General features: G+C 32.8%; 1 protein-coding gene across 4 annotated transcripts; it reads right to left on the minus strand.

Annotated features, from left to right (window-relative positions):
• Positions 1–4,180: 4,180 nt before the first annotated feature.
• Positions 4,181–26,879, minus strand: LOC138139977 (endothelin-converting enzyme 1-like). 4 transcript variants are annotated; one of them, XM_069060610.1, is made up of 17 exons: positions 26,824–26,879; positions 23,408–23,469; positions 16,709–16,857; positions 14,294–14,554; positions 12,725–12,930; positions 12,469–12,645; positions 10,776–10,883; positions 10,442–10,586; positions 10,027–10,241; positions 9,495–9,671; positions 8,276–8,379; positions 8,165–8,223; positions 8,056–8,104; positions 7,254–7,321; positions 7,064–7,200; positions 6,832–6,999; positions 4,181–5,567 (listed from the first exon to the last, which is right to left on the minus strand). In XM_069060610.1, the coding sequence occupies exons 1-17, from the start codon at positions 26,833–26,835 to the stop codon at positions 5,391–5,393; spliced, it is 2,274 nt and encodes a 757-aa protein (XP_068916711.1). In that variant the 5' UTR covers positions 26,836–26,879; the 3' UTR covers positions 4,181–5,390. The 4 variants fall into 4 exon arrangements, with proteins under 4 accessions (XP_068916711.1, XP_068916710.1, XP_068916713.1 ...); XM_069060609.1 differs by having other exon boundaries at positions 26,657–26,865; XM_069060612.1 differs by having other exon boundaries at positions 14,294–16,647; positions 26,657–26,865.

Here is a 26,879-nt window from a genome sequence, read left to right on the forward strand (position 1 = left end):
GGTAAGCAAACTGGTAAACAGGCAGCCCTCAATTTAACTTCCTAATCAAGGGGATGATGCGCATGAGGGTTGTCTACTTGGCAAGCCGCGGAAGCCACGACCATGCACAATACACCCGAGCTTGGGCTGGACACTTACGTCACGATTAGACATTAGGGTGAAAGATACACTCATGTGAGAGTCACCCCATTAGTGACTAAATTTAATTACGCAAGTTTATAACAAGATAGGTAAAACCTTCGTAAATACTGCTTAACGAAGCTAACGAGAATTTGAATGTCATTTACGAGTAAACAAAGAAGCACCGAAGAATGAAATTACAAATTATATTTAAAATTAAGAACACATGCAACGCTGGAAAAATTAGAAAAAGTAAGACGCAATAACATTTTATTAAGTGCTCGAATTTTATCCAGAGTTAGACTTTATTTACAAAACAACAACTGCCTTTAGCACAATAATTTTTGTCGTGAATTAAGACTAACATGAACAGCAACCTGACAATTAGCATCAAACTCCGACCGCATCCGTTTATGCAAATTCCATTCTACTCCCTTATGGAAATTTTTGCTAACAATCATCACCCTCTATTTATCTTGTCAATCCCAGTTCTTACCTACATTCTTTGCCAACGACTTTTACAACTAACAGTCATTTTCTTGGCTTGTCTTTCAGTTCATAACAAATCCACCCCTGGATTTTAATTCTGCCTGATGAAATACTTTTCATAATAGAAAAAATAATTTGCTGTCACGTGTCCGCAACAGCCACAAAATATTCTTCAATTATTTTTGTCAACTTAAAACTAAATTAAAAGTAGGCATTCCTTTTGTACATGTTAACCCTACCTTTGTCTTTTTTTACCAAAAGCTCTTAAAAGAAATTCGTTTATATTTTTGTTAGACAGATCCGATTACAAAGCATGCCTACAGAAGAGTTTTCTCTAGGTGTCTCATGTTTTTATATAATTGACAATAAAATAAAAATCCTTCGGTGATAATTTTATTTAATGGGATTACTTCATTTGAAAACAAAACGTCACAGCTGAAATAAGCCTTGGAGAAAATTTAGACATTGTATTGGGATTAAATTTGATTCAAAATTTAAAAGGCTCGTAATGCGATTACTAATAACATGCCCCTCCTTAATTGTTTAACAATAAGTGTAAAATGATTGAATTCAATAAGGACTGACAGTAATTGAAAAATTACGATTTATGTGTAAGAGTTAATTTTCGCAGTTTGGGGTGGAGCTGGTAAAATTTTCTCCATTGTTCTAGTAATTACGCTTGAAGTAAGTTTAGCCAGCATACTCATAAAAACTTTCTGGATTTATTTAAATTTGATTAAATGTATGACAAGTATGTCGCGTCTTTATGACGACTGTTCATTTCTCCGACAGTCTTTATGTGAATCTAGCACGTTCTCTCACACCTTTGACAAGACTTCCGGGAGTTCGCGAAAGTTATAGGATGTGGTTGGTGGATATTTAATTGGTCTTGAAGGCTGTTCGGAATACTTCTGGTTCCAGTGGAGGCGTCACGTCTCGACAGTATTCCATTAATAATGTTAATGGCTATGTAATAATGAGTACGAAAATATGAAATCAGAACCGTGTAAGCAAAGTCTATCAAGGCACTAGGAATTTTCAACCATAAATTGTCAGGAACGACATAAATTAGCTGACGACTTTTAGTCATAAAGACATTTTAAAATACCTCGTTAAGCATTAAATCCCGCAAGATGAATTAAAATAATTAGTGACATTTGTGTTAGGTATATCGGGTGTTGATTTAAATTTCACCTCAAAGTTGGCGTTAAAGAGTTGATTGTGAACGCACCAATCGTCAGTCTGCAGAGTAAAAATACAAACAACGCAAAAAGTCAGGTTAGATTTAAACGGCTGATCCGTGATCTGTAATCCATGGTCGGTTCACAATCGACTCTTCAACGCCAACTTTAAGGAGAAATTTAACTGAACACCCAATATTCATGTATCCTGTGATGAAGAAAATTTGTAATCCGGCCAGCCTTGGAAATGGACCGAGAGTTGTCAGAGGGAATGAAAAACCAAAATAAAAAATAATAAATTTTATTAAAAATATGTCAATTTTCAAAAAAATATCCTACAAAGGCATTTATTTTATATTATAACAACATGTCTGATATAAACAACAGCCAGAAAACACGCATGCCAGAAAGTAGGGTTAGGAAGTTGTTTATTGACGTTTTATGTAAACATCATGTGTTCAGCTGTGAGACAACATGACTACCAAGAATCTGCAGAAAAAGTAAAATTAACCGAAAATACCCGAAAAACGCCTTAATTACACAGAGCTGCTAAAACGTGTAAGAATACTATCAATGTAAACTAAAACCTTTTTGTACTTTTTTTGCGTTGCACTCGATAACCTTTTTAATTTTACTATTCTTCCTAACGTGATATCAGTGGCGTACTCAACTTTTGTGCTTAAACTCTACATAACATTTCTGCCTGCAGGTATGTCTCAAAACTGAATGCATGTGATTGTCACAAATGGTCTGAAGATCCTGAGGTTTTAATATTTTGATGTATATTGGTTTCACCCTGTATATATGTAAATTTTATTTGGATTTTATCAGTCATCCGGTATTTAATCGAATGAAATACGTCGTTTTTATTAAAGATAAAAGTACCTAAATTAGCATGTATGCAAGTGCAGATACACTTTTTTCAATGCAAAACATGAATTGTTTGTAAAAATCCAGTGTAGTAGATGTTCGTTCTTTAGAATGTAAGTAGAATATAAAAAAAAAACTTTATTTTAGAGTTGTCTAGGGACTGTTGAAACAAAAAGAAAATAACAAGTAACAGTTTCGAGATTAGGTGGCAATACTACTACATGTGCCAGATGTTACTAACTGATGAATTTTAAAGCACATAATGGTCGTAGTAATGTTTAATAAAAGGAAACTTCTTATTGCACAATTATAGTCAACAGTGTTTGTCCGTTTGCCTTTACGAAGGAACAATAATAAACGGAATGTCGATTCAACTGCTTTCGTAATGGAAGCGAGAATCTCCCAATTTAAGAGTTTAAGTATTTTCTTAAACTACTGACGAGGATCTTAACTTGGAACCTGACAAAATAATAAAATTGCAAAGTAGCCATCTTCTTCTCCCTAAATTAACACTTTCGAAAATAATAAATTCTCTGTTGTAGATGTACAAAATCCATCAAAGAATTTTTAATTAACGAGTTCTGTGTCTTTTTTGAGAACAATGTCAAGAGGTTTCTACTTGATTTTGTTGCGACTATCTATTTAGTAATGATCAGTTTTATTGGTCAACAAGAAACTGTTGGACTAAAAATGGAAATGTCTATGAGAACGAGTGAAATAATTTAAATCCGTAAAGGCTGCGTTAAAAAGAAATTGTTACTTACCGATCAAGAAGTGGCATCAATTAAAGTTGAAAGTCGCAGCGTAACGCAAAACTGTGCACTTTCCACTGTTGCATTTTCAAGAATGTGCTGCGATTTAAATTGGTGAAAGACTGAAACTAACATATATCATGCCACAATCACGTTATTATATTATTTGCGTGGTCTCATCGTCCCAGAGTCGTACCAAGACACGCTCTTCCTTACCTCAACTAATGACAACATAAATAAAATCCTGGAGGAATATGAACATTCCATCGATTTTTGCATTTAGGTTTACTGCCATTGTTTCTTCACACACAAAAGCAGTTTCAAATTAGATTAGACACCTAATTTTCATTCGGGGTAATTAGTGTTTGCACGAGCGCATTTTCCAAAATTTACTCTCCTTTGTGATATCGACAACCGCGAGATTAAAGTGCTCGATCTGATTTCTAATTGGTCTAATGTCTTTTTTATCGATGTGATTGAATGTGATTTATTAGGGTTGAAGCTTGTAACTGTCTTCTGTAGTCTCCAAATCGAAAGAAGAACAGTTACTTCCGGTGCGTCGGCGCGTCGCGTGTTAGCATGTCTGCAAACTAAGCCAAAATGTTGTCTCGTTTTGGATTTTTAGATTGTGCAATTTTATAATTGTTCTTTAATTAAACGGGCAAGTAGATCACGACAACTTTATTAAATGCATCTTTCACGGAATTTACTCCACTCAGAAACTTCTTCGCTAGTCATCTCACTAACTCCACAAAAGAAACTACATGATATTACAAATAATATTTATTATGCAGATAATTACACAAAATAAACTTATTTTATTTGGAGCAATGCGGATACAACGTAACAGACCTTAAAATTACTTGGTGTAAGTTGTATATTTTATTGTATAGTATAAAATAAATTCCACTAGTTTTAATTTTGTAATTTCGAATATTTTTCTGTTCTGTTCATTACATAATTTATCATGGTGCAACTACTACGCATCTTGCACCAATCAAATGAGTTTTCTTTTATAAAATTGGGTGTAATAACTGACCTATGTTAATTTTTTAAATTGTATTAATGGAACTTATTCTATACTCTGTTTACACAATGAATATGTAAAAAATACAGATTGTTTCAAGTTAAACGTTGTTTTTGTTTTGTCACATTTTCTTTCAGATTTCTTAGCACATTTAAAAGAAAACTATGAAAGTCGGACTATATTTAACTTGCAACATCCGATTTACACCATATTTTAATGTTAAGTATCAAATTTGAGAAATAATAAAATAAATGTATGTAGTCATCTTTCGGCGTTAGTATTTTTTATTATTTTTCAAACGTACTTAATCGCAGTGTTTTGCGTATATCACAATTTCGCTACCTTTAAAACAACAAAGAAAACTCTAACAAATAACAGGAAACAGTCTTAGTTTAACACTTAAAAATAACGCGGCAGTTAATGAATTAATAACTAGTAATACTGTGAAATTGTCAGCTAAATCGATTGATTTTTATTAATAAAAGAAAAATTTGTTCGCACAGTTTTTAATCAAGCTGTTAACCTAGGTAGACATAGAAAATAAAAAAAAATGTTGATGTCAAGTCCATTATTATATTGTGCGTGGGTGTTACTGACTGGTGTGGAATAAAAAAATAAATAAAATCATGTTTTACATAAAAAGGTGGTGTAAAATGTGAGTGAGTCCATTATTGCGGTAAATTTAACAATTAACACTTCAATAGCACTTCGGATTTTCCACATAACAACACCATAAATAATACAGTTGATTTGGTGGGCCGTGTTGTCATGTCGTAAATAATGCCGAACGAATTGTGACAATAGGGATAAATGTTTAATTTAGTATAATAATCTGGATGCGGCCTGGTTGAAATGTTGTTAATTTGTTCCTGACCGGGAGATTGAAAATCGAATTTTGTCGAAGACGCGATGTTGACGCAAACAGTAAAATATTAATAAAACGTTTGTAGTCTACCAGAGCACACATTTATTTACAGGATTCATAGCCGTACCCGATGGACAACCCCAAGCTTTTGCAAATTCTTTCGAATTAGAGAGGGTGCCGAGAACCCGAATGCGATTCGGACTGTGGACTCCATCCACTAGTTTGCTCTTCAGCGCTCCCAAGGTGGAATTGCCGCACCAGATCTACAATAAAAAAAGATGACAAAGCTGAAAATCGTGTCTCGTTATTATTTTTGTTTGGGAGTAAAAGTTTCTCAAGCACTAAATTGCTTTAAAAAAACGCCAATTCGGACCGAATAAGAAAACCGATAGGAACGAATGTTTGTAGTTCACTGATTGCTAGACAACTGTTTGTTATAAAAATATCCGGCAAGTCATAAATGATAAAAATTCTATGAAATTAAATAAAGAAATGATCGTAAAATAATAATTCGAGAACCAAGTACGAGTAGAAATAAGACGTTACTAAAAGAAATATTGTTTGAAAATTTTGCTTATTCTTCAAACAGAAATTTTACCAACAAGTTGGATCTACATCCAATGTACATTTCGTTCGGTATAAATTATAAAACCAACCAAGCTATTTCTAGTCTTCATATTCTTTGCAGATTTTGATAAATTCATAATGGAATTTTAACTCAAAGAAAAATATTTTTGTTAAATTTAAATAATAAACTGACTAAAATATTAGATAACTGCTCATTTTTCATTCAAAAATTGAGAACCAAACTGACCGAAATAATGTGTCAAAAACAATAAATACAAGAGTTTCGCAATATCGTGGGATCATTTAAATTTATGCGTTTTTTTTTTCTACGATTACACACCCTGGCAACTGAGTAGCACATTTTGACGTTTAGGATTCTCATGTTCAATCGTGTTAACTTGCCGTTTCATATTTTGTATTGAATTTTGAAGTGTCACTTTGACAATTGAAATCAAATTGTCAACAGTGTTGCCAATCTAATTTAAAAGTCATAGCCTACTTTAATTATAAATTTAAATGAACTCATGGGGTAGTAGTAAATTACCTAATGCAGGTTTTTTACATTGAGATCAACGACATTTTGATATTTTAAAATGAACGAAACGAAATATGTATTATTAAATCTAGGGGAGCAGAAATAAAATAAAAAAATTAATAGTGAAAGTTTCTAAATCTGGAAATGGTCGAGCAGGTGGCATATACGATGATAATAAATTTGTCATTATTACATTGCATAAAGGAACATCGGTATGGATGAGATAGTCAGTTTAGAAATATATTTTTATGATTTTCTTTAATGTGGTAGGAAGCCAAACAGATTTTAGCGAAATTACATTTTGATTCACAATCGCATTTTGCAGAAAATATGGCAAGCCGTGACAGGATTTTTAGATTGGGGTTGTTTGGGGGTTCCTTTGGGAGAACCACGCTTAGACGAAAAGTATTATTAAATTGTCAAACCTGTGCAAAGCCGAGGAAAAACAATTGATCTGTCGTAACATCTGGAAGTCCTGGTAACCGTTGATGCATGGAATTTGAAACTGCTTCTCGTCGTTTGTATCCTTCAAAAGCTGCACGGAGGCCGCCGTTATCTGCGATATTCTCCCCCTGTGTGTTATATCCTTGCACCTACGAAATCAGGCCTGCTTCACCCCGATTTCCGCTAATTATTTCCAGGTTCGTGCGAACTTACGTGAAATTCGCCGCCCAAGTCTGGCATCGTGTAGTTACTGTACTGATTGATGATGCATTGGACTTTCTGATGGTAATGATTCAGGGTTGCCGCCGACCACCACTGCTTCAAATTGCCGTGCTCATCGTATCTCCTCCCTAAAACAATTAATACTTTTCCGGAAAAGAAAAACGGGCTGCGGTTAATTAACCTTGGTCATCAAACCCGTGTGTTATTTCGTGGCCCATGATAGCACCGATGGCACCGTAGTCGATGGCTCTAAAAGATTACTTCAATCAATACTAATCCATCAAGCGACGTTTTACCATATCAATTTAATCAAATAATCTGTCAATATGTCTGAGGTTTCCTCGACTAATCGCAGAATGTCAGGTACAAAACTAATTTAATTAAAGGAATTAGGTTTTACACCGGAAAACGATTGGGTGCTTATCGAACCGGGTAGACTTTTCGCCGGACCATTTCCCCTCATCATTTCCATCGCTATGGAAACAAATAACGGCTAATCATGTATTATATTACCGATTTGTTTGAAACATCAATCTTTCCCGGAAACAACGAGACCGCTAAAGCAGGTGTTCCACTGTTCCTATTGAAGTTCTGTTGTTTACTATTGAGCCTTCAGACGTGATTAGTCTATAGTTAGGTCAGAGTAACTCTTCTCGAGCACTTGTAAGCCTGTATTAGACAACCGAAAATGTGAAAAGTTTGGTGTGAAGGCTTCAAATTATGAATATGTTGAAGTTGAATATTTAACGCGGAGGTCGTGTTATAATAGGAGTTGGAAAGAAGGTGAGCACATCAGATAGGGGGTGTGGTGTTACGTCGCTTCGCTAGTTTAAAGTCGATTTTAAGAAATACAATGGAGATTGCATATAAATGAAGCAAACAAACAACACGAATCGTTTATTAGGTTACTTTACGATGCAAATGAATATTCTGTAGGTGACTTGCGATAGTGAAGGAACGGTATTGCTTTAATGTTTACTTACTCGATCCCGTTGCCGTAAAAAGGAGACTTTAGTATGCCGGCTGGGAATGCTGGAAATTATTTTACAGATTTATTCCATACTTTTTATTAGGTGTGTAAAAAAGACTTACTGACTGAGTTCAGTGTGGCTGAATAAAATGCATTTACCGTTGTCGCCGAAGCCACCCATCTGAAAGAGTAAAATGTAATGTCTGTTTACAATAAAATGCGCGAGAGATTACCGATTACGATCTGGTTTCTTCCGAATACTTTGCAAGTTCCTGCGGACCGCCGCGTTCGTTAAATTCAAGTAAGTGTCGAAGAGGTTGCCTTCAATTACGTGGGCCTGGAACAAATTTACGGAAATTTTTAATTTTTTAACTGATTTCTCAACTTTACAAACTTTCTATTTAAATTGATGGTAAAGAAATTTAATTTATTTCGCATACGGCGCTCGTTTCGTTGAAAAATTTGCTCTTAAAAGCTTTCGTTAATTTTATTTCAAGCCATTTCAATATTGGACTACCGGATCTTGACACGTCGTTCTCAAAATCGATTAAGATCTTTAAAACGATATTTCATTTGACAACTGATGACGAGAATACAAACCAAAAGCACACATTTCATTTAGAATAAGTGTGCGCAGTTTATTTTCACTGTATAAAGTATTAACAATGAAAACGACAAATTTATATTTTTAAAGTTAATTGGAAAAATGGTGGATGCGCCGGGTAATACAAGAGAAAAATATGTACATGTCATTCGTGTGGCTACACCAAATCTGAGACGTGTGTTTTGTAAATCTGATTGTAGCAAAGTGAATCACAAATTGCTTCTCTTAATAAAACAGAAAATTGGAAAAAATTGCAAATGCAAAAATGGCGGATGCGCCAGGAAATATGAAAGAGAGACGTGCAGATATTATCTCTGTCTGTCTAATGGGTCGAATCAAATCTAAAACTCGTGTTTTGCATAATTTGTTATTATAGAGCGAACGAGAGAAACCGCAAATGACTAAAAAACTTACTTTATTTTCAGCTGTTTTGCGCGTGTTTTATTGAAATAATTTATTTTGTCTAGACATAACTGTATTGACTATTTGTGATCTCAATAATGAGAAAGCACTTTCGACTTTACACAATAGTGTACGTGAACAAATTTTCTTAAAGCTTTCATTAGGTAACATCTGGGTCAACACCGATCGGTGCGAAAAATATGAAAACTAGAGTAAGTGGAAGATTAAGGACACGCTTTGGAGAATCGTGCCGACGGTTCAATCGGTGGTTGAAAACACTTTTTAAACAAGTTTTAAAAAATTACACTGTCTTCTACGTTGTTGAGATAGAAGCGGGGTATCACTGAGAGCTGGAATTTCGCTAGTTTTGTCCATATTTTACTTAGTTGCGCAATGACAAGGGAAATTTACGTTTCAACAGTGCGAGTAACGGTTATATTACATACTTGTTTGTAATGTTTGTCAAGTTGTGTAGCGTTCATAATCCATCCTGGGTACCCAACAAAAGCTCTGATTGCGTGCAGTTTAGTCAGCGTCTTTTCACGCGTGGTTCCATCCATCCAATCCAGCTCATGCACAGCATCTTCGAACGCTTTTCTTATGTCCTCGAGCATTTCCAAAGCCTACATTTTAAAGATGAAATGAGAAACTGAGAATGATTCACATATTTTGGTGCAATCGTTTATGAGATTTGCATGACAATGGTTTTCCAACCCCCGAAATTTAACCAAACGTGTAAAGTGATTCACTATAATAAACGATTTTCGCGATTCTACGAGTTTAGATTCGATTCTGTTAAGTGTATGCAAAATGACGTAAGTTTATGGTCAACGGGTTGTTTTCTACACCGATTGTACAATAAATTAGTTTCGAACTCGTAGATTTTAATCTACCTCCGCATTTACAATATTTGTCATTATCAAGGAGCACGTTTTTAATGCGTTTTAGGTGTTTGGTGCAAGTACGGAGCGGTGTTACCTTATCTCGATGATCTTTATCAAAATGGGATCTGACGTAGAGATAGCTTAAAGCAAGTCCAAAATTGGCGTTAACGTTACTGGTACATCCTTTCCATCTGGGAGTTCTGCTCTGGAGTCCCAACAATTGTTGAGAAAATTCAAATCCCAACGATCGGAACTTTGCTAAAGTAAGTGGGGCTACTGTTGAGAATACGCTCCACCACAGGAACCTCTCTAGTAATACAATTACACATATTACACGAATCCCTTAAGGAAACCACACATTTTCCAGACAAAACAACATTCATAAATGTCTCCACGCCAGATTTCATACAATATAACAAAGTTTCTGTGCTACGTTTTCCCATCAGAGAGAGAATCGTGGAACCAAATTTCAAACAATAATTGAATAATAAAATATTTGTTCAACTTACCCAAAACAAGTTTATCCGACTTTTTTATTAAATTTGATAATTTCTGCAGGTAGGGCAAATCGAGCAGGATTGCTGTGTCTTTTTTCGGATTTAAAACGACGTTGGTGTCGTTAAATACAATGCTCAAGTACCTCGTCCAGTTCACCTCAAAAATTAATTTTAATGAGTCGCACATTTAATGAATCTCCTACTAAATTTGCTGCTTCTATTGAATCGAATTGTTTTCATTAAACGGTTTACAAGTTTATCGACAATATGCAAAAAATTTTAGAAAAAATTATCTTCGTTCGATCAGATATAATTTGGTATGTTTGCTGGGGTAAAAATAACTTACAAATCTCCAAGATTCATTGTCAATGCCGGGCCCGTTAGCTAGTTCGATAAGGGTAACTTCGTGAAAAAGATGGTTGGGGCTGCGCCGAGTTTCAGAAGGGGTCATGACCTAAACATAACCCGGATTTAGTATCATGTTCATCTAACCACTTTTACATACATGTTGCAGCGTGATTTATATGACGTGTGTATTTGCATTTGGTTGTAGTATGTCGTCATCCCTTGCATATTATTCGCAAAAACTAAATTTGATTATAATAGTGATTAATTAGTTTATTATTGAGATAAAGGCATTCGATGGTCGGACCTAATCTAAATGCAATCGTGATGCATGTTCCCAAATCGATCAATCACTATTTGTCTCTCTCGAATAAATTTTACTAGGTGAAAGTGCTATATTTGTGGTTAAAAATTGATTCATTTCCCGATCGTTACGTTCGTTCTGACTAAAACAAATGCTCTTTCTTCATTGATTTTTGTAAATAATTATTTCAAATTAAATTTAAATCAGAACTATTACCGTTTCGATGAAGTCATGACACCACATCTCAAATTAAGACACGAAATGGATCCTAACATTTAATAACACAAATAAACGCGCAAAATTCTTTTGTTATGATCATGTGATGCATGAAAGAAAATTAATTTAGTTCTACAAAGTTACGAAAACAGCGTTTGTGGTACCGGTTATGATGCCCTACAACGCCCTTTGAATGATACATTTCTAAGACCTGTAACGTGTTCGAGAGGTTTATTTTGAACAAAACCGTCAAATTCAAAATGCTTTACTTATTCCACTTCGCAAACTTTCAAATGTTGTTAATAAACAGACATCGAGTTCCATTGTGTATTTAAAATATTGTCAGGACGTTGCAGCTTTATTTACAAACTCACACTTCTTACCAATTTGTACTTTTTTACTGTTTTGTTTCTAAGTATGTAGTTTAATTTTAGTTTTGGATTGAGGTTCGTAACTAATTCTGCATTGTTAAACAAAAAATTATCTCAGAGGAAAACAAGGTTTATATTAAATTCTATTTTTTATGAAGGACCATAAAAAATAGGATTAAGGCAAATTTATAAACCCACCAAGCCGTAGAAAGCTTCAAATTAAAATTGTACGTTCATTAAAACGGTCTATTCTGAATGTAAGTGGAAAGAGATGTTTTAAAAATAATTTAGAGGTTTTATCTCGCACTCGATTTAACGAGAAATATTACCTTGGTATTTGATTTCTCTACAACAAAAACTTTAAACAAAAGATTTTTTAATTAGAGTATACTTACTTTTTCTTGAATATTAATCTACATATTATAATATTCATACAAAAGGTGGTTTAAGAAAAAGTTTAGCTTCTCGATTACTACAAAAATTTTAAAGTAGAAATAGAAAATTTCGCTTTTTTTAGTATAAAAAATTGTAAAATACTAAATCAATTAATATGAGCGAATTGTTAATGAGTGTAAAGAACAACTCAAAAGTTAAAGGGCGTAGTAAATGTTGTGAGATGTGTATTATGCTCTTTTGGAGTTTGCATACAGGATAATAGGACATACGTTATCTGAAAGAATTTGTTAAATGTAAGATGAAACAATTTGCGGCGACTACTCTTGTGATGGAAATATTTCGGTGGTTTACTTTATCCTTTGTTTCCATTTAACACGACTTCAGATTTTAAGTAAGTACAAAATTACCTTTGCTATTTGCGTACTGAAGTTTACAATGTCTTCAGCGAAATGTTCAGCCCCCGTAAAGTTCGTATACGCTCTAAGCATCTGCGTGATGTACTTTTTATAGTTCTTTATTTCTGTTGAAAACTTCTCTGCTTGAAGCAGATATCTCTCACCGAACCCCGGAGACACTTGTTCGATCTGTAACGAATATGCGCCGTAACTAGGAGAATACTTGAGCAAAAATATTTATTTTATATTGGAACAGTTTTATACTAACGACAATCTTGTTAGCGGAAGAGTTTCTGACGTCCTCGGCTACGTTCATTCCAAGCAACATGCTTATTCCCAGCGAACGTCTTGTTCTTGCAATCGAAAGTAGCCAGTCAAAACGCTCGTTGGCGTGATTAATGGGGGGAGTTGGAGGCAATCCGACTGCTTGGAGTATATGTCGAATTGGAGCTAACCCTTTCGCCTCGAGCGTCGCTGCAATAGTTACAACTGGTGTTAGTATTTAACCGAAATATCTGTAAACAAGTATCGTTTTCTACCGCATTTTCGAAAATTTCACTAAAAGCGTGTCGCTTTCCTAAATACTCGGTGTGGCGAGGTTTGTTTGGGGATAGTGTAAACAAAAAAAAATCCCACTCGAAGTTATGATGTATGGATCAAATTTCGCAAAAGCCTCAGAAGTAACAGCTGAAATGGTTTTCTCCAAGGCGGTGTATGAAGAGCTGTTGTGCAGTCAACTCACGTGGCCCATCGAAATATTCTAGAGCCGGTCGAGCTACACTATAGCTATCAATCATCTCCACAGATCCTGTCATTTGTCACAGGCTACAACTTGTCACAAATACTCTATTCGCGAATATCTTATTGTTAATCTGATACGTTTTATGTGCTTGACTTCAAAACTCCACTTCTTTAAATAAATTTTCAGATCGATTTTAAACAGAACAGGGTGGCGCCGGCTGTGCAATCCTGCATGTACATGAAACGAAATATAAATCATGTGGCTAGTGTAAAGTGGGCTTAAAGCGCACATTATTGTCGCACGCATTTGGTTATAGTTTTCTTTTGCATGAAATCAGTTTTTTATGTTAATGTTAGAGCGTTGTTTTACTTTACCAAAAACAACAGACAGAAGTTGTACTATAATTCGTTTTAACACTGTGTGGTGTATTACTGAAAAGCAAGAGCACCAACGATCTCATCATTCATTGTCATCCTTTCATTCAGTAGATCCTGGCAACACGCGTTACATTTGTCTTGTCAAAAATATATTACAACTGCTACTAATTTAGAAAAAAAAGAGAATTCATTCAGATTTTGTCTACCTGTTGACAATTTTGCTTATATATTTTTATATCTCATCAATTTTTAATCAGGATAAATAAATAGTTCTTGTACCTTGAATTTTATGTTGTAAATATTGTCAACTGTCAATGAGTGATGTCACTTTCCGAATACTGATTGATGAAGGTATAAGAATAGATTCACAGGTTAAGTTGTTATCGCTTTCTTGTTGATTATATTGACATAAAGGATTGTATTTTATAAATATTGTCTGGTTTCTGGGGTTTTTGTTATTATCATTATTACTTGTTTGTGATGAATGTTTTGCTTTAGACTGCATGAAAGAAAAAGAAAAGTCGGATTAATCATTTTGCTTTTCGATTTCAATAGTGACAAGACAATAAAAATATGTTTTATCTGAGATTCAACTTACGCCGTTACGTCACTGTTAAAAGCTTTCATAATCGATGAGATGGAAATTACCGTAAAAGGGTTATTTAGCAAAAGGCTGCGGAAACATTGGAGTAGTCGATTTTATTAAATTTCCTCTCACCTGTATCCATGCAAGTTCTGTACAGAGCACGCGCTTTTCTTATTCCCTCCAGTTCCGAAGAATTACTAGAATTAATTTCGTCACCTCTTTCGAGAAGTTGTTTCATACTTTGCATTAAAGACTCTCTGAGCAAAGCTAATCTGTCCCAAGTGGCAGTCCAGTCAGGTACCGGATTTGAGGCCATCCAACCTCCACAAGAATATTGGTAAAAATCTGTACAGGGGTCTGCACTGCGATCCATCGCTTGCAAAACATTGGAAGCTGAAACAATTTGTGTTGCAGAACAGACTGTAAATAACAAAAATCCTACGATGGTGAAATGGACACAAAATGAGGAAGCACGTAGAATAAAGAGGCAAAGTGTATTTTCTGGAAGTAAAAATTAATTAAGGAAAAAAATTATACGTATTAGCAAATGTAAGAACAGTACCTAATGTCAACAAGAAATATTATCTAAGCCATAAATGATTACGGTAGTAATGTGAACAAACAATAGTGAATGAAAATAATTATAATTAAATTAAGTAATTAGAAAGCAAGTAAACATGCAAGTGAGTTTAAAGGCAATGGCAACTGCTTGTGTTAGGTAATTTAAAATTCAACATTGTTTGCTTAGTCCATCTAAATAAAGGTCTATATTAATTTTTCACAAGCAATTGCTCCAGATCTTTACTTTGAATTTTCATTAAAATGTGATTCGAACACTCGACCAAATTTCTCCACTTCCTGGATTTGAGGGTAAGATGATTGGGCGAAAGGACGGATCGAGTACTTACCTCAATTCCCAGAGTTAAGTCCTTTACATTATTTTATACAAAGTAATTTAAAATGTAAAGCCTAAGAGAAGGATTCCCACAACTTAGAAAACAACAAATTTTGATGAAATCCTTTCAATATTATTTTATAATCCATTATCATCTGACTTCTTTACCTTGTAAACTTACAATAAAATGCACATTCAGGTTTAGTTGACATTAATATGATAATAGTTTTTATTAAATGAGCTTTAAAAATACAAATAAAATTTCTACCAAAATTATGTTTGCAAAGTCTTAATTAATTACTTGTCAAATTTAATACTTGATAAGCTAATATTCAATAAGCCAGTGATAAATGGCTTTTTGTGTTACTTAAATAGCTTGCACCCTTAACACACAAAGAAAAAAGACTGTACAAGCGGAACTAAATAAAGAATAGATCTTTGTATGTCGGTCCTTTGTACTTCTTTGATTGAAATGTACGTGAAGGGTCATTCCCAAACCAATTTTCTCGAATCGGATCACATGACAAAATCAGTTTGGTTTAGTTTCTCAATTTAGAATGTATTATAAAATTTTATTTAAAAACTTCACAAGTTCGATAAAATTTTATGCCGCATAGTTTCGTTTACTTAATTTGAAGATTTCATTTCAAGGATTGTCCAATAATAACCGAATTCTCAGACTTTTGAAATTAGTAATAAATCAAATTAAATCAATGCAATTTTAAAAACTATAATTTAAATGTAAGCATTAAAAGAAGAATATTTTGTTGTATATGTATTTACCAACGAGGCAGTTTAAACCTACAAACAATGACAAATAAAACCTTATTTTGTCTGTATTTAACTGTCCTTTCACCGGTGGTTGTTATCACCTTGTACCTTTATTATCATTATTTTTGTCGTAAATTCAAAAGAAATTCAAACAAAGAAAATCTGACTTCAAAAACGATGGCAAAATAATTTGTACCAATTATTTATTTCTGATTTCTACAAAAGACTTCATCATAAAAGTAAATAAATTAATAATACAATTACAATTTACAGACTCATTTAGTTTCGACAATTCGAAAGAGAAAAATGTGACTAATGAAGCCATCGGAAAAATTGTGTGAAGTGGGAGCGTTGAAAAAATAATTGCATTATTTGATGTACAAAGTGAAACAAAGTGAAGTTATTTTTATCTTTGTTTTGTTAAAATTTTATATAAATGTCTCTTCTGTGACGTGATTTTCTTTTCCCGTCGAATGAAAAGTTTTACTGCAAAATAACTATTTTTTTCACAAAAGCTACGTAATAAATATCTATCTGTTTCGTTAAACGTTTCATATTGCTGAACAGTGACCGGAAAATAGGAATCTAACCGCGATATTACTAAGAATTTTCCGGGCATTAAACAGAACAACACTGATAGGCAAACGGAAGAAATAATTTTCTCCATATTCGCGCTCGATCAATTTTGGGATAAAACCAACATTAAATTCCTTTCTAATAAAATCATAAACAGTTAAAAAATAATTTATTATTGTGGTCTGATTTTGAACGACCGTTAATTGAAAAACCTGTAATAGCAACAACATTCAAGAACGTGCTTCTAAAAATACGTAATGATTAAACATCTTACATTGTAAAAAATTAATCTGATCTGTTATTACCTGTGTTGATACATTGTTCAGAAAGACAAAGTTCTTCATTTTTGGATAACATTGGTGTTTTTAAGAGAACGATAGCTGTTATCAAGACAAGAAGTAAATTGACACAGAGAAAAATTAATAGTGGAAATCTTAGTGATCTGTCTGTGGACCTGAAACAATAGAAAAATTTTACAAAATATTGCACATAATAATATGTATGTTTAGCATTGACAGTAACTTTTACGGGACGTACTGGACATATTAAAAGTACTGACTGGATCGTTTAAAATTTATTGAACAATTAAAATCTTGTCGATCAATATTTTGGCAGTATTTAAATCCGGTTTAGTAATACATTTTTAAAGTAAGATTTATCAATGATATTCTGACTGCTAGCATAATGGGAAAAATTGAATGAGAGGAGCTATGGGAACAAGACATCCGGGGGCTAAATGTTTCTGAGACTGACGATGAGTCGAAACTTGAGGGGTGAAATGCGAGAGGTAGAATCAGGGGTGCGAAGACTCCGTATCACGAATCCCAGAGGTCGATAAGAAAATCTTTTCATTATAACATGTAGTAATAATGACCGTTTTGATAACGGAACATTTGGCACGTTCGATCTTAACTTTGCCAATTTAGTTCTTGTTTTATTGTTTTCTTTTTATTTCTACCACTATAATGTCTTGACAAGATTTTAATAAACACCTAAATATTTGACAATAAATATTTATGTATAATTTTAAGAATGTATTTAAACGATTTATTTTTACGAGGAAATCAAAATGTATTAATTAACTTTTTCCCTACAAAGGCAAATTAATAAAAATGTTGTTTATTTAAAGTACTGTAATAGGCATAGAATATTTGTGCTTTAACTTAACTTTGTAAAAATATTACTTTGGGATAAAAGTTCCATATTTTTGTTGAAAAGTAGTGAAGCTGTAGAGAAAGAGTGATGCAAGTGCAACATGAATACGTTTTGGTATTGTGACTATTACAGCGGTAAAGGAACCCCTAATTATGCAAGAGTTTTATTTCAACCACGAATTTAAAACGAATAAACGAAAATCCCGTTCAGTGGACATTTCTCTATTTAAAAGGCTTTCAGCTACATTCACACCATATGACAGTCAAAATCGTATGTCATTGTATCTGTAAATGCATGTCACTTGCAGAATGCTATCGTTGTGTTGTGTGGCGTTATTTTCAGTACACACCAATTTTGTTACATTTATCAGCATACTACGTAACAAAGAAGCCTGAAACAAAGTTATCGCCACTTATTCCCTAGCCACCACGCATTTTTTAAACACGGAAACAGATTTGACGTCAAATTTAATTCTCTCAAAATAACGAACGCTTTATTTTTAAAACCTGAGAGACCATCCGACACGAATTATTAATACGGGCGTCGCATGATTAACCGAATTAGAATTTAAGTGAGGCTGAAATAATTACGACAAATATACGAGTATAGTTATTTGACTCCTTACTGACACTAATTCCTGACTTTTATTGCTACACAAACATTTATTTGCTATTGTAGCAATTTATGATTCATTAAGTTAAATGCTCGAAATGATAAAATTGTTCAAAACTGGAAATAAGATTAAGACTCCATAGTGTCATTCGAAAATCGGCCTAAACTTAATCAGGCTATCCAATCGCAACTCCAGATCGAGCCAGAACATGTAATATGCTTGCAATGATTATTATCAATTTTTCTTCTAGCAATTTTTTTGGTAATTTTGTAGTCACCTAAAAGTATTGTTGAATGTATTTTATTAAATAATTGTTATTAGTTTTAAGCAATTAATTATGTCCAATGAGCATCATTGTGACAATTATTTTTAGATGAAATATTACAGAAAAACTTTTCAACAAATTGTAGTATTAACTGGCTGTCCTATTTAACGAGACAAAACGTCTCGATAAAAGGATACATTATGATTTGCAGGCTAATACCTATTCATATTTAAATTATTTTGTTAAAATAAAATATCTTAATTACAAAAATATTTGTTTCAATATTTGAGTTAATTGTTGCAACAATTATAGTACTACGCTTTTGATCCCCAAATTAAATTAAATTAAATTTAGAAAGTTAGCTCAGATCAATATTTACATCTTTCAAAATTCAATAATTGTTAGAAAAACAGAATAGGAAAAATTGATTTTCATCCCACACATTCGCCCACTTTCTGACTGGATGTTGCGTAAGATCTAGAGAACCCTTCTCTGGCAGAATGTGTATAGCTGGCAACAATCCCCTACAAAATCTGATCTCATCTAAAAAAGTCTACTACCTATTAAGACACCCGTATTCAACTGTGTATCCTTAAACAATTTGCTCCCGTTTAACTCTGGCATTGTGATCGTGTTAAATGCACAGAAAGTTTGTTTCAATTTATGGATGTACAAAATTAGTATTGGACAAATTTTTATATTTCGAGATTATTTATATCATACAGTATATAATCAGTCTATATTAAGTAGTAAAATTTAATAGAAATAATTGATAATGCCTAAGAAGTGCAAATAGGTATACATATTTACTATAGGCAACCAATAAAACAACAATGACAAATTTAATCGTCTTTATAGATTTGAAAAATATGACTGCTAAATAGGTACCACTCCACAGGGATAATTTAAATCAATACTTAATAAATGATAAAAAAAGAGGGCACGGCATCGAAGCCGGATTTATTTACCATTACGGATATTTCTATTAAGTAATGATAATTCCTTTGAACGTTTGAAGGCTTTTATATTAGCATTTATTTTAGCTATACGCCCACGCTTTACACATACAACATCCACGTTGGAGTTTGTTCATATGACATTAGGGATTACAGACAATCCTGAAATCAAGTAATAATGCTATAAAGTATTGAAGCTGCAATGGAATGCCGTTCGCCTCGGCGGTTATCCATCCAAACACTGACCGCGACGGACTTTGCTTAACCGCACTGAATAATAATCGTGCTTTCATAAAGTGGGGCCGCCAAAAATTTAATTATTGTCATTATTATTTCCTACAGGTTTTCACAATTACAGGGAACTGCATACATATAAATAGAAATAATACACACAAATATAAACAACTTCCTAATAAACTTAAGCTTCTACAGCTTCAATAACATGTTGTAAAATTGAACTCAAGGTTAATGTCGCAGATGTTAGAAATACTACACATTTTTTTCTTTGTATACATAGATGTATACAGGGTGTTATTGAAAGTTGTACAGATATTTTAACCACGAACTACTGGCTTCACGTAGAATTCGGAAATAATATTTAAACAATTCTATGTCAAAAAATAAAATGGCATTTATTTTTTGAGCTACAATTTTTTTTAAATTGCTTTTAGTTTTCTACGTTGTCCTACAACCTCGTAGGTAAAATTTCGGCACATTCTAAAAATACACCCTCTATATCATGTTTTATAAAATGTACGCCAATGCGAAGTAACCTATAGGAAACATGCTTTAAAACAAGGAAACCGCATTGGTGTACGTTTTATAAAATCTGATACACAGGGTGTATTTTTAAAATGTGCCGAAATTTTACCTACGAGGTTGTTCGACAACGTAGAAGACTAAAAGTAATTAAAAAAATTGTAGCTCAAAAAATAAATGTCATTTTATTTTTTGCAATAGAATTTTTTAGATATTTTTTCCGAGTTCTACATGAAGCCAGTAGCTAGTGGTTAAAATATCTGTACAACTTTCAATAACACCCTGTATAATTCTTATTTTTTCGGTGATATCGGTGATTTAACTAGTGTATTTGATCTACAGGCTTTATTGTAAAATGTTATATTTTGCCGCGTATTCAAGCGTGGTACTATAAAATTAATTTGGCTCAACAGTCAACTATAATTAATTTTATTATTTACCGATCCTCCAAAAGTTTAATGTTTGTAATGAGACGTAATTAAACCTAAGAATTCAACAAGTTTATGATTAAAACCTTTATAATAGGGTAAACCTCGTACAGTAAAAATGAAGACATTTTAAGATACATCTTTAAACAGATTCGAGTTGATCTATGTAGGTTTTATATCGAGTGTTCATTTAAATTTCTCCTCAAAGTTAGCGTTCAAGAGTCGATTGTGAATGCGCCACTCGTCAATCTGAAGTAAAAACACAAACAACGCAAAAAGTGAGGTTAAACTGAAATAGCGGATCTTTAATCCGTAATCTGTGGTGCGTTCACAATTGAATCTTCGACGCCAACTTTGATGAGAAATTTAAACGAACACTCGATATATACGGTGCCAGATCTGAGAACCATATTCAAGTGCCAAGTTTAGATTTTACGAGTGAAAAGTATTAAATGTTTAATGTGTGAACGTTTTTAAACTTCCTGAAATTCATATAAGTATGTATAACGATTTGTAGGATTTGTTTATCACGTCATTTAGATGTCACGTAAATGAAAGAATGGAAGATGTAGCAACTTATATGAAAAAATATCCTTATCATAGGTTTGACGAAAACAAATGGAAGGAATGTTAGAAAAACAAAAGTGGAACAAATGTGGAAAAAATTAATGAATGTGACACAATTGTTAAAAGAATGGAGAGCAGATGAAAGAGAAAAGGGAATTGTAGTGAAAATAAAATCAACGAGTAAAAAAATGTTTTTCGAAAAGCTTAGTGGAATGTGGGTAAAGAAAAGATAGAAGAAGGAACAAAAGTGAGAAGAAAAACTGGAATAAAAGACGAAAAGTTGGAAGTAAAGCTAAAATCGAATTAGATTATGAAGGAAAAGGTAATAATGCTACAAGATAAAGAGAAGAATTAACAAAGATATGAAGAGAAATGAAACAGCATGTTGTATCGATATAAGTAGGGATGTATTACTATATCTGATCATTCAATTGTGAGCTTTTTGAGGGGATAGTTCGTAAGCAATAATATACTCTTCGAAAAATTGGCCGGTTTTCAACAATTTTGATTGGGATAAAAGTAAATTTTGCGATAATTCCAGCTTGTCTAAACTGTAAATAGGTGATCGGAAGTTAATTAAAGCGTGCATAGTAAATGTGTGACGTGATATTCGGAGAAAATTTGTCATCTTTCGAATAAACATTTATTTTATAGAGGGAAGCACGTTGAAAATTTTCGTTCCTTTGTGCCTGCGTAAACAATGAGTCATTTAATTGGTGAGAACCTTCAAGATGTTTACGTAAAACCGTTCAAAGAGGTACTAAAATAATTTCCTGGTTGGCTGATGTGCGACGTGTCAACCCTTATTTTGGGAAGGTAGACAGGGTAACGCGTCGCATAATTGATGGTCCTGTTAAGTAGAAGGTGGGGAAGAAGGCTAAGATTAGACCTGTTCCTTTGGATAAATCAATTCAGTTTGGAGGTTTTTGTCGTTGGCGATGAAGATTTATTATATCTATAATTTTTGTTTTAATTTGAAAAATGATTCGAACCAGATTTCTAACCGCTCGTACTAATTACCTGTTTATGAGGTTAATTAAGATCGTAACTACGTCGAGCGATCAATTCAATTTCAGCCATCATTAATTATTAAATAGGCCTGTAAGGGAACCAATTTCTTTAATTGCTAAAAGTGTTTAGGCCCGACCCCCTTCCTTCGACAATAAAATTCGATAGTTTTGGAAAAAGGGCACAGTCGAGGACAGCATGTTTTGCATTTGAAATTAGATCATTAAAAACAGGGAGACAATATTAATAAAAGCGGTACGCAGAGTGCGTCAGAGATCGTTAAACAAGGTTACAGCTCGTTTACTATAACTAAAGTTTTTGTTTGAGGGACCAAATTTGTTTGAGATGTTTCCGTTCGTTCCAAACTTGTGATGGTCTGTCAATTATTTAGTTTTAAACAGCTTTCGATGTTCAGCTGTTTTTCCCTCCGTTCACATCCTGCCCTCTAGCTTGCTTTTACGTCTTGTGTTCATGAGTAGTTCATGATAATTTCCGAGCACATAAAACTCTTTATTACTACAGCAAAATTATTTTCTCACAACATAAAACGTTAACACTCAATCTTTTATTACATTCAGCGTACACAAAATTATTTGAAATACATATACAGAGTGCAACAACAAACTAACCGCTCTTTTACAAATTGTCACGCTGGCGCTGTTTAGCGAGTTGGATCAGCGATGAATTCTTACGAATTTTCTTCGACGGATTTAAGTTTTTTGTTTATTTTGACGGTCAAATTCAATCAAACACCCAGTATATTGTACTCATTGCTCTCGTTATTAATTTATCTACTAATTGTAAAATAATTGTGTCAAATCTACTTTAAATTTTTTAACGAGGCGTATTAAATCTAAATACCTTTTATTACTGTCATCCGGGACTAAGTATACTATTGTTGCGAAAGTGTGATGTAGAAAATTTTACCATTTTCGCATAATTTAAACATGTAATAGGTGTATTTACCTAAACTACGTTATTATGATTTTAATAGGGGAACTTACAATTTATGCATTCCAAAATTGGATGAAAGTTAAATCTTGCCGTAAAATTTGGATAAGAATAACATTAATTAAAAAAATTTGATTGTATCTTAATTTATTTTATAGGAAGTTCTCGAATATAAGAATGTTTTATTTGTTAAAGTAACTAGTGCCACGTCAGTTGCATTTACTAATTACTTTATTATCCTTTTAACATTTTTATTTCACGACGAACACGAACAGTTTAACTGAAAAACAATGTTTGCTTACCATTTATCAAATTTGTCGTTGTTATTGCTATGGTTTTCACCAGCAGGGCCGGACACTGAGACCTGAAAAATAAATTTGTGCGTTAATAAAAAACATAAATTCAATCAGTTAGTGTCAGTAGTAGTCGTAAAAATGTGCTGATTTAGTAAAAAATAATAAATCTTTGTTAATAAGTGTTCCGAATCGTGCCTTTATTTTATTGAACGTAAAAGTCAGTACAGTAAAAAATTTTTGCATATTTTTGCTGTGACCGCGCCGTCGTTTAATTTCGGAACCATTAACAAAGTGTCGTAAACATAATTCAACTAAATACATATATGTAAATTACTTCAATTTAAATAAACGGAAAGAATTTGATCAAAACGATACGATATGGCTGAAAACAAATGACTCGATAAATTAACAAATTAAATTTAACTGCTGATGCGGTGTCCCATATTTCATCCGTGAAAAATAAGGACATTTATTTCATTATGTTTCCCTCTCTTGTGGATGACTTGTTAAAGAACACACAATAGATAAAGGGATTTAAACGCTTTTACGTTTATGATGTCTTTATACTGGATTTTTTATCTTTATCATTCAAATGACTATCACATGCTGCTTATGTCGTGAAATATATACTCTGACATTTATATTGTGTTGCTCGTTTTCATTAATTCGCTTTGCCGATGTTGTATTTGTTTTTATAAAATTTTAAATTTGGCTTTGTTATTATTATGATTAATTATTTATTACACAAGATACAATCACAGTTGTTTTTACCATTGAAAATAACACAATTTAAAACGCGTCAACAGATTTATCAACCCAGATTTTTTTTCTTTATTAAATTCAGCTAATTTACCAAATCTAAATGTTTTGGGCAATGTGTTAATGTTGAAAACTTTAAAAGTGTAAAAATTTACAGAATACCGTTTACAATAAAAATTTGAAGTAATTTTCTGCAAAATTTCCAATTACCAATAAAACTTGGTTTCGTGTCTTTCTCAACTATGTATAATGTAATAGCTACAAAATTTTAAGTGAATCCATCTGGTCAGAATGTTTTTAAAACATACTGTATATAATGTGGTGCATATTTCTTGCTGGTATAGTATATGTATATAAATATTCAACAAATTGTGGAAAAAATATACTATAAATAGTGGAATATCTTTCAATGCAAAATAGGAAAATCACAAACACAAAACAACTCAGTTAATTATAAACAAGTAACATGTTAGAGTGTAATAAAAATGTTAAAAACAAATTTTTGTGACAGCTATATTTTATTCATAGAAATTATTGTTTCACTAATTTTCACTATTGGAATGTATATTTCGTTTGATTATTAGTTCCAAATAATAGTAGATTAAGAGTAGAAGTGAGTCTTTTGTGCTAAGTCCAGAGATTAAAGACCGAGGGGAAGTCGAGATCGCAACTGGGTGAAGCACAAAAAGACCTACTTTTAATGATATATGTATACTATTTTATCTTCAAGCAGATCACAAAAAAAAAAATCGGACATGAACTCTTTTATTTTCTTTTGTTGCAGTTACTTAAATGACAATTTTTAAAACTTACACTTAAACAACTTAACACAACTTAAACTTACAATTTTCAAATTTTAAAGCACCAGTAACTCCTAGTTCTCTTGTTGCAATATTATTAGTACATACTTGAAGGCTCAATAATATCAGTAAAGTCTACTAAAGTCTAAAGTTTACTTTTTAACGTTGAAAAGCCATCTTGCTATTTTTGATTTTGACATCTGTCATTCATGCACATGGGCGACTCCTGTTACACCACAGTGGCACCGGTTAAATATTGGGTAATAATTTCGTTATTTCGCTTTTTTAGAGGCTTTTTCTTAATAGTGATAATTTAATTATTAAATAATTTGTGTAATTATTGATAAATAAATAATAGTTATTTGTGTATCAAGGCCTAAAAAGTGCATATTTTTAATCCGAGTCTGGGTTTTTTAGTCGAGGCGGAGCCGAGACTTGAAAACAGGCGAGGACAAAAGGCACTTTTAGGCCGAAGTGTATACAACGTTTTTGGTGTTCGTTTAGGCAAAAATCTTGAAAAACATGAATTAATTGTAAATTTTGAGGTTATCTTTGACAGATGTCAAGTTAGGTATATAAACTGAAAAATGTATATGCATATTTAGTTATATACCACTTTTCATATTATGTATCTCGAGAAACGAAGACGAAAAGTAAGTTTTTCAACATCAATTGGAGAAAATATTAACTGACAAAAAGCGTATATGTATTTTCATTTTCAGGAAAAAAATCTTTTAAGATGTGGTCTTATGATTTTTTTGGCAAATTGATTTTTCAAAATTGTTTATGTTAATTGTAGTTTAAATGTGCGTAAAAATTATGTGGTAGGGAAGACATTCAACCAGAAAAAAGTTTGAACTGGATTAAGGTAGTGGTTAACCGCTTGACAAAATCTATAGAAAGTTATTTCAGGTATTCACCTGATAAACTACTTGTCCTCGTATTTTTTTGTTTGTGCGCAATATTTTCTTGTAAAATTTAAAAATAAATATTATTGGAGAACATCGCGTATGAGAAAATGAATCTGTACGGTGTCAATTTCTAGATTTAATATGTCCATTCACTTTTCAAACGGGTTTAGCTCTTATTAACTAATAAATGACATAATGAAAGTATTGACTATTGATAATAATCGTAAATTACTACACGCGAGATTTTCGATTATGGAAATTTTGTAATTACGATGATTGTGTAACTTGCAATTGTTAAACAGATGATGTGGAGATTATTTACGAAACCGTGTTAATAAAACCGTATCTTAACCGGGAAACCGAAGAAGATGAAAGTGGTCTTATTTTACTTGCACTTTTACGTAGATGAGACCAAACAGCGAAGAAATGTTGATGTAGGATAATTAATTTAGGTAGGTCTCATCCAAATGGCGTCCTTAAAGGATTTTAGGACGTAACACTGCTAATGATACTGCTGAGAAATGGCGTGTTTAATCTATATTAATTAGTCCATACAAAACGCTACTACTTTAACTATTATTGTTTGAATTGTTCCACGTGTTTCCGGATGGTACAGATAAAAACAATTCATTTGGGCTGATTGTTCGGTTTAGAAATTAAACCGATGAATCTTAATCGTTATGAAATAATTTCATCCCTGTCGAATGAAACGGGAACTGAATTCCTGATTTTCTCATCCTCATCATCAGAATAATGTTAAATGCAACTGCAATTATATTACTCACGTGCATTTCCAACATTCAACTTCCTGAACAGAGTGCACAAAAAAGCGAGAGCGCTAATTCAAATTCACATTCACTTTCAGCACTTTAGTTTTATTGTGATCAGTTTTTAAAATTGCGCGAAAGTGGAGAATGTTTTGTAAAATTTTTTAAAAAGAAATTTTACTTACTTTATACCTCATGTTTGATGTAATTATATTAGCTGATATGAACAGACTGAAGAACT

This window comes from Tenebrio molitor, chromosome X (genome assembly GCF_963966145.1).
Source record: "Tenebrio molitor chromosome X, icTenMoli1.1, whole genome shotgun sequence".
NCBI lineage: Eukaryota > Metazoa > Arthropoda > Insecta > Coleoptera > Tenebrionidae > Tenebrio > Tenebrio molitor.

Excerpts from the sequence above, each read along its gene's own strand:
- LOC138139977 (XM_069060609.1), bottom strand. Across the intron at positions 16,858-23,407 it reads AACGACAAATTTGATAAATG|GTCCACAGACAGATCACTAA; the intron begins GTAAGCAAACAT and ends CTATTGTTTCAG. Across the intron at positions 14,555-16,708 it reads TGAACAATGTATCAACACAG|CTTCCAATGTTTTGCAAGCG; the intron begins GTAATAACAGAT and ends AAATTGTTTCAG.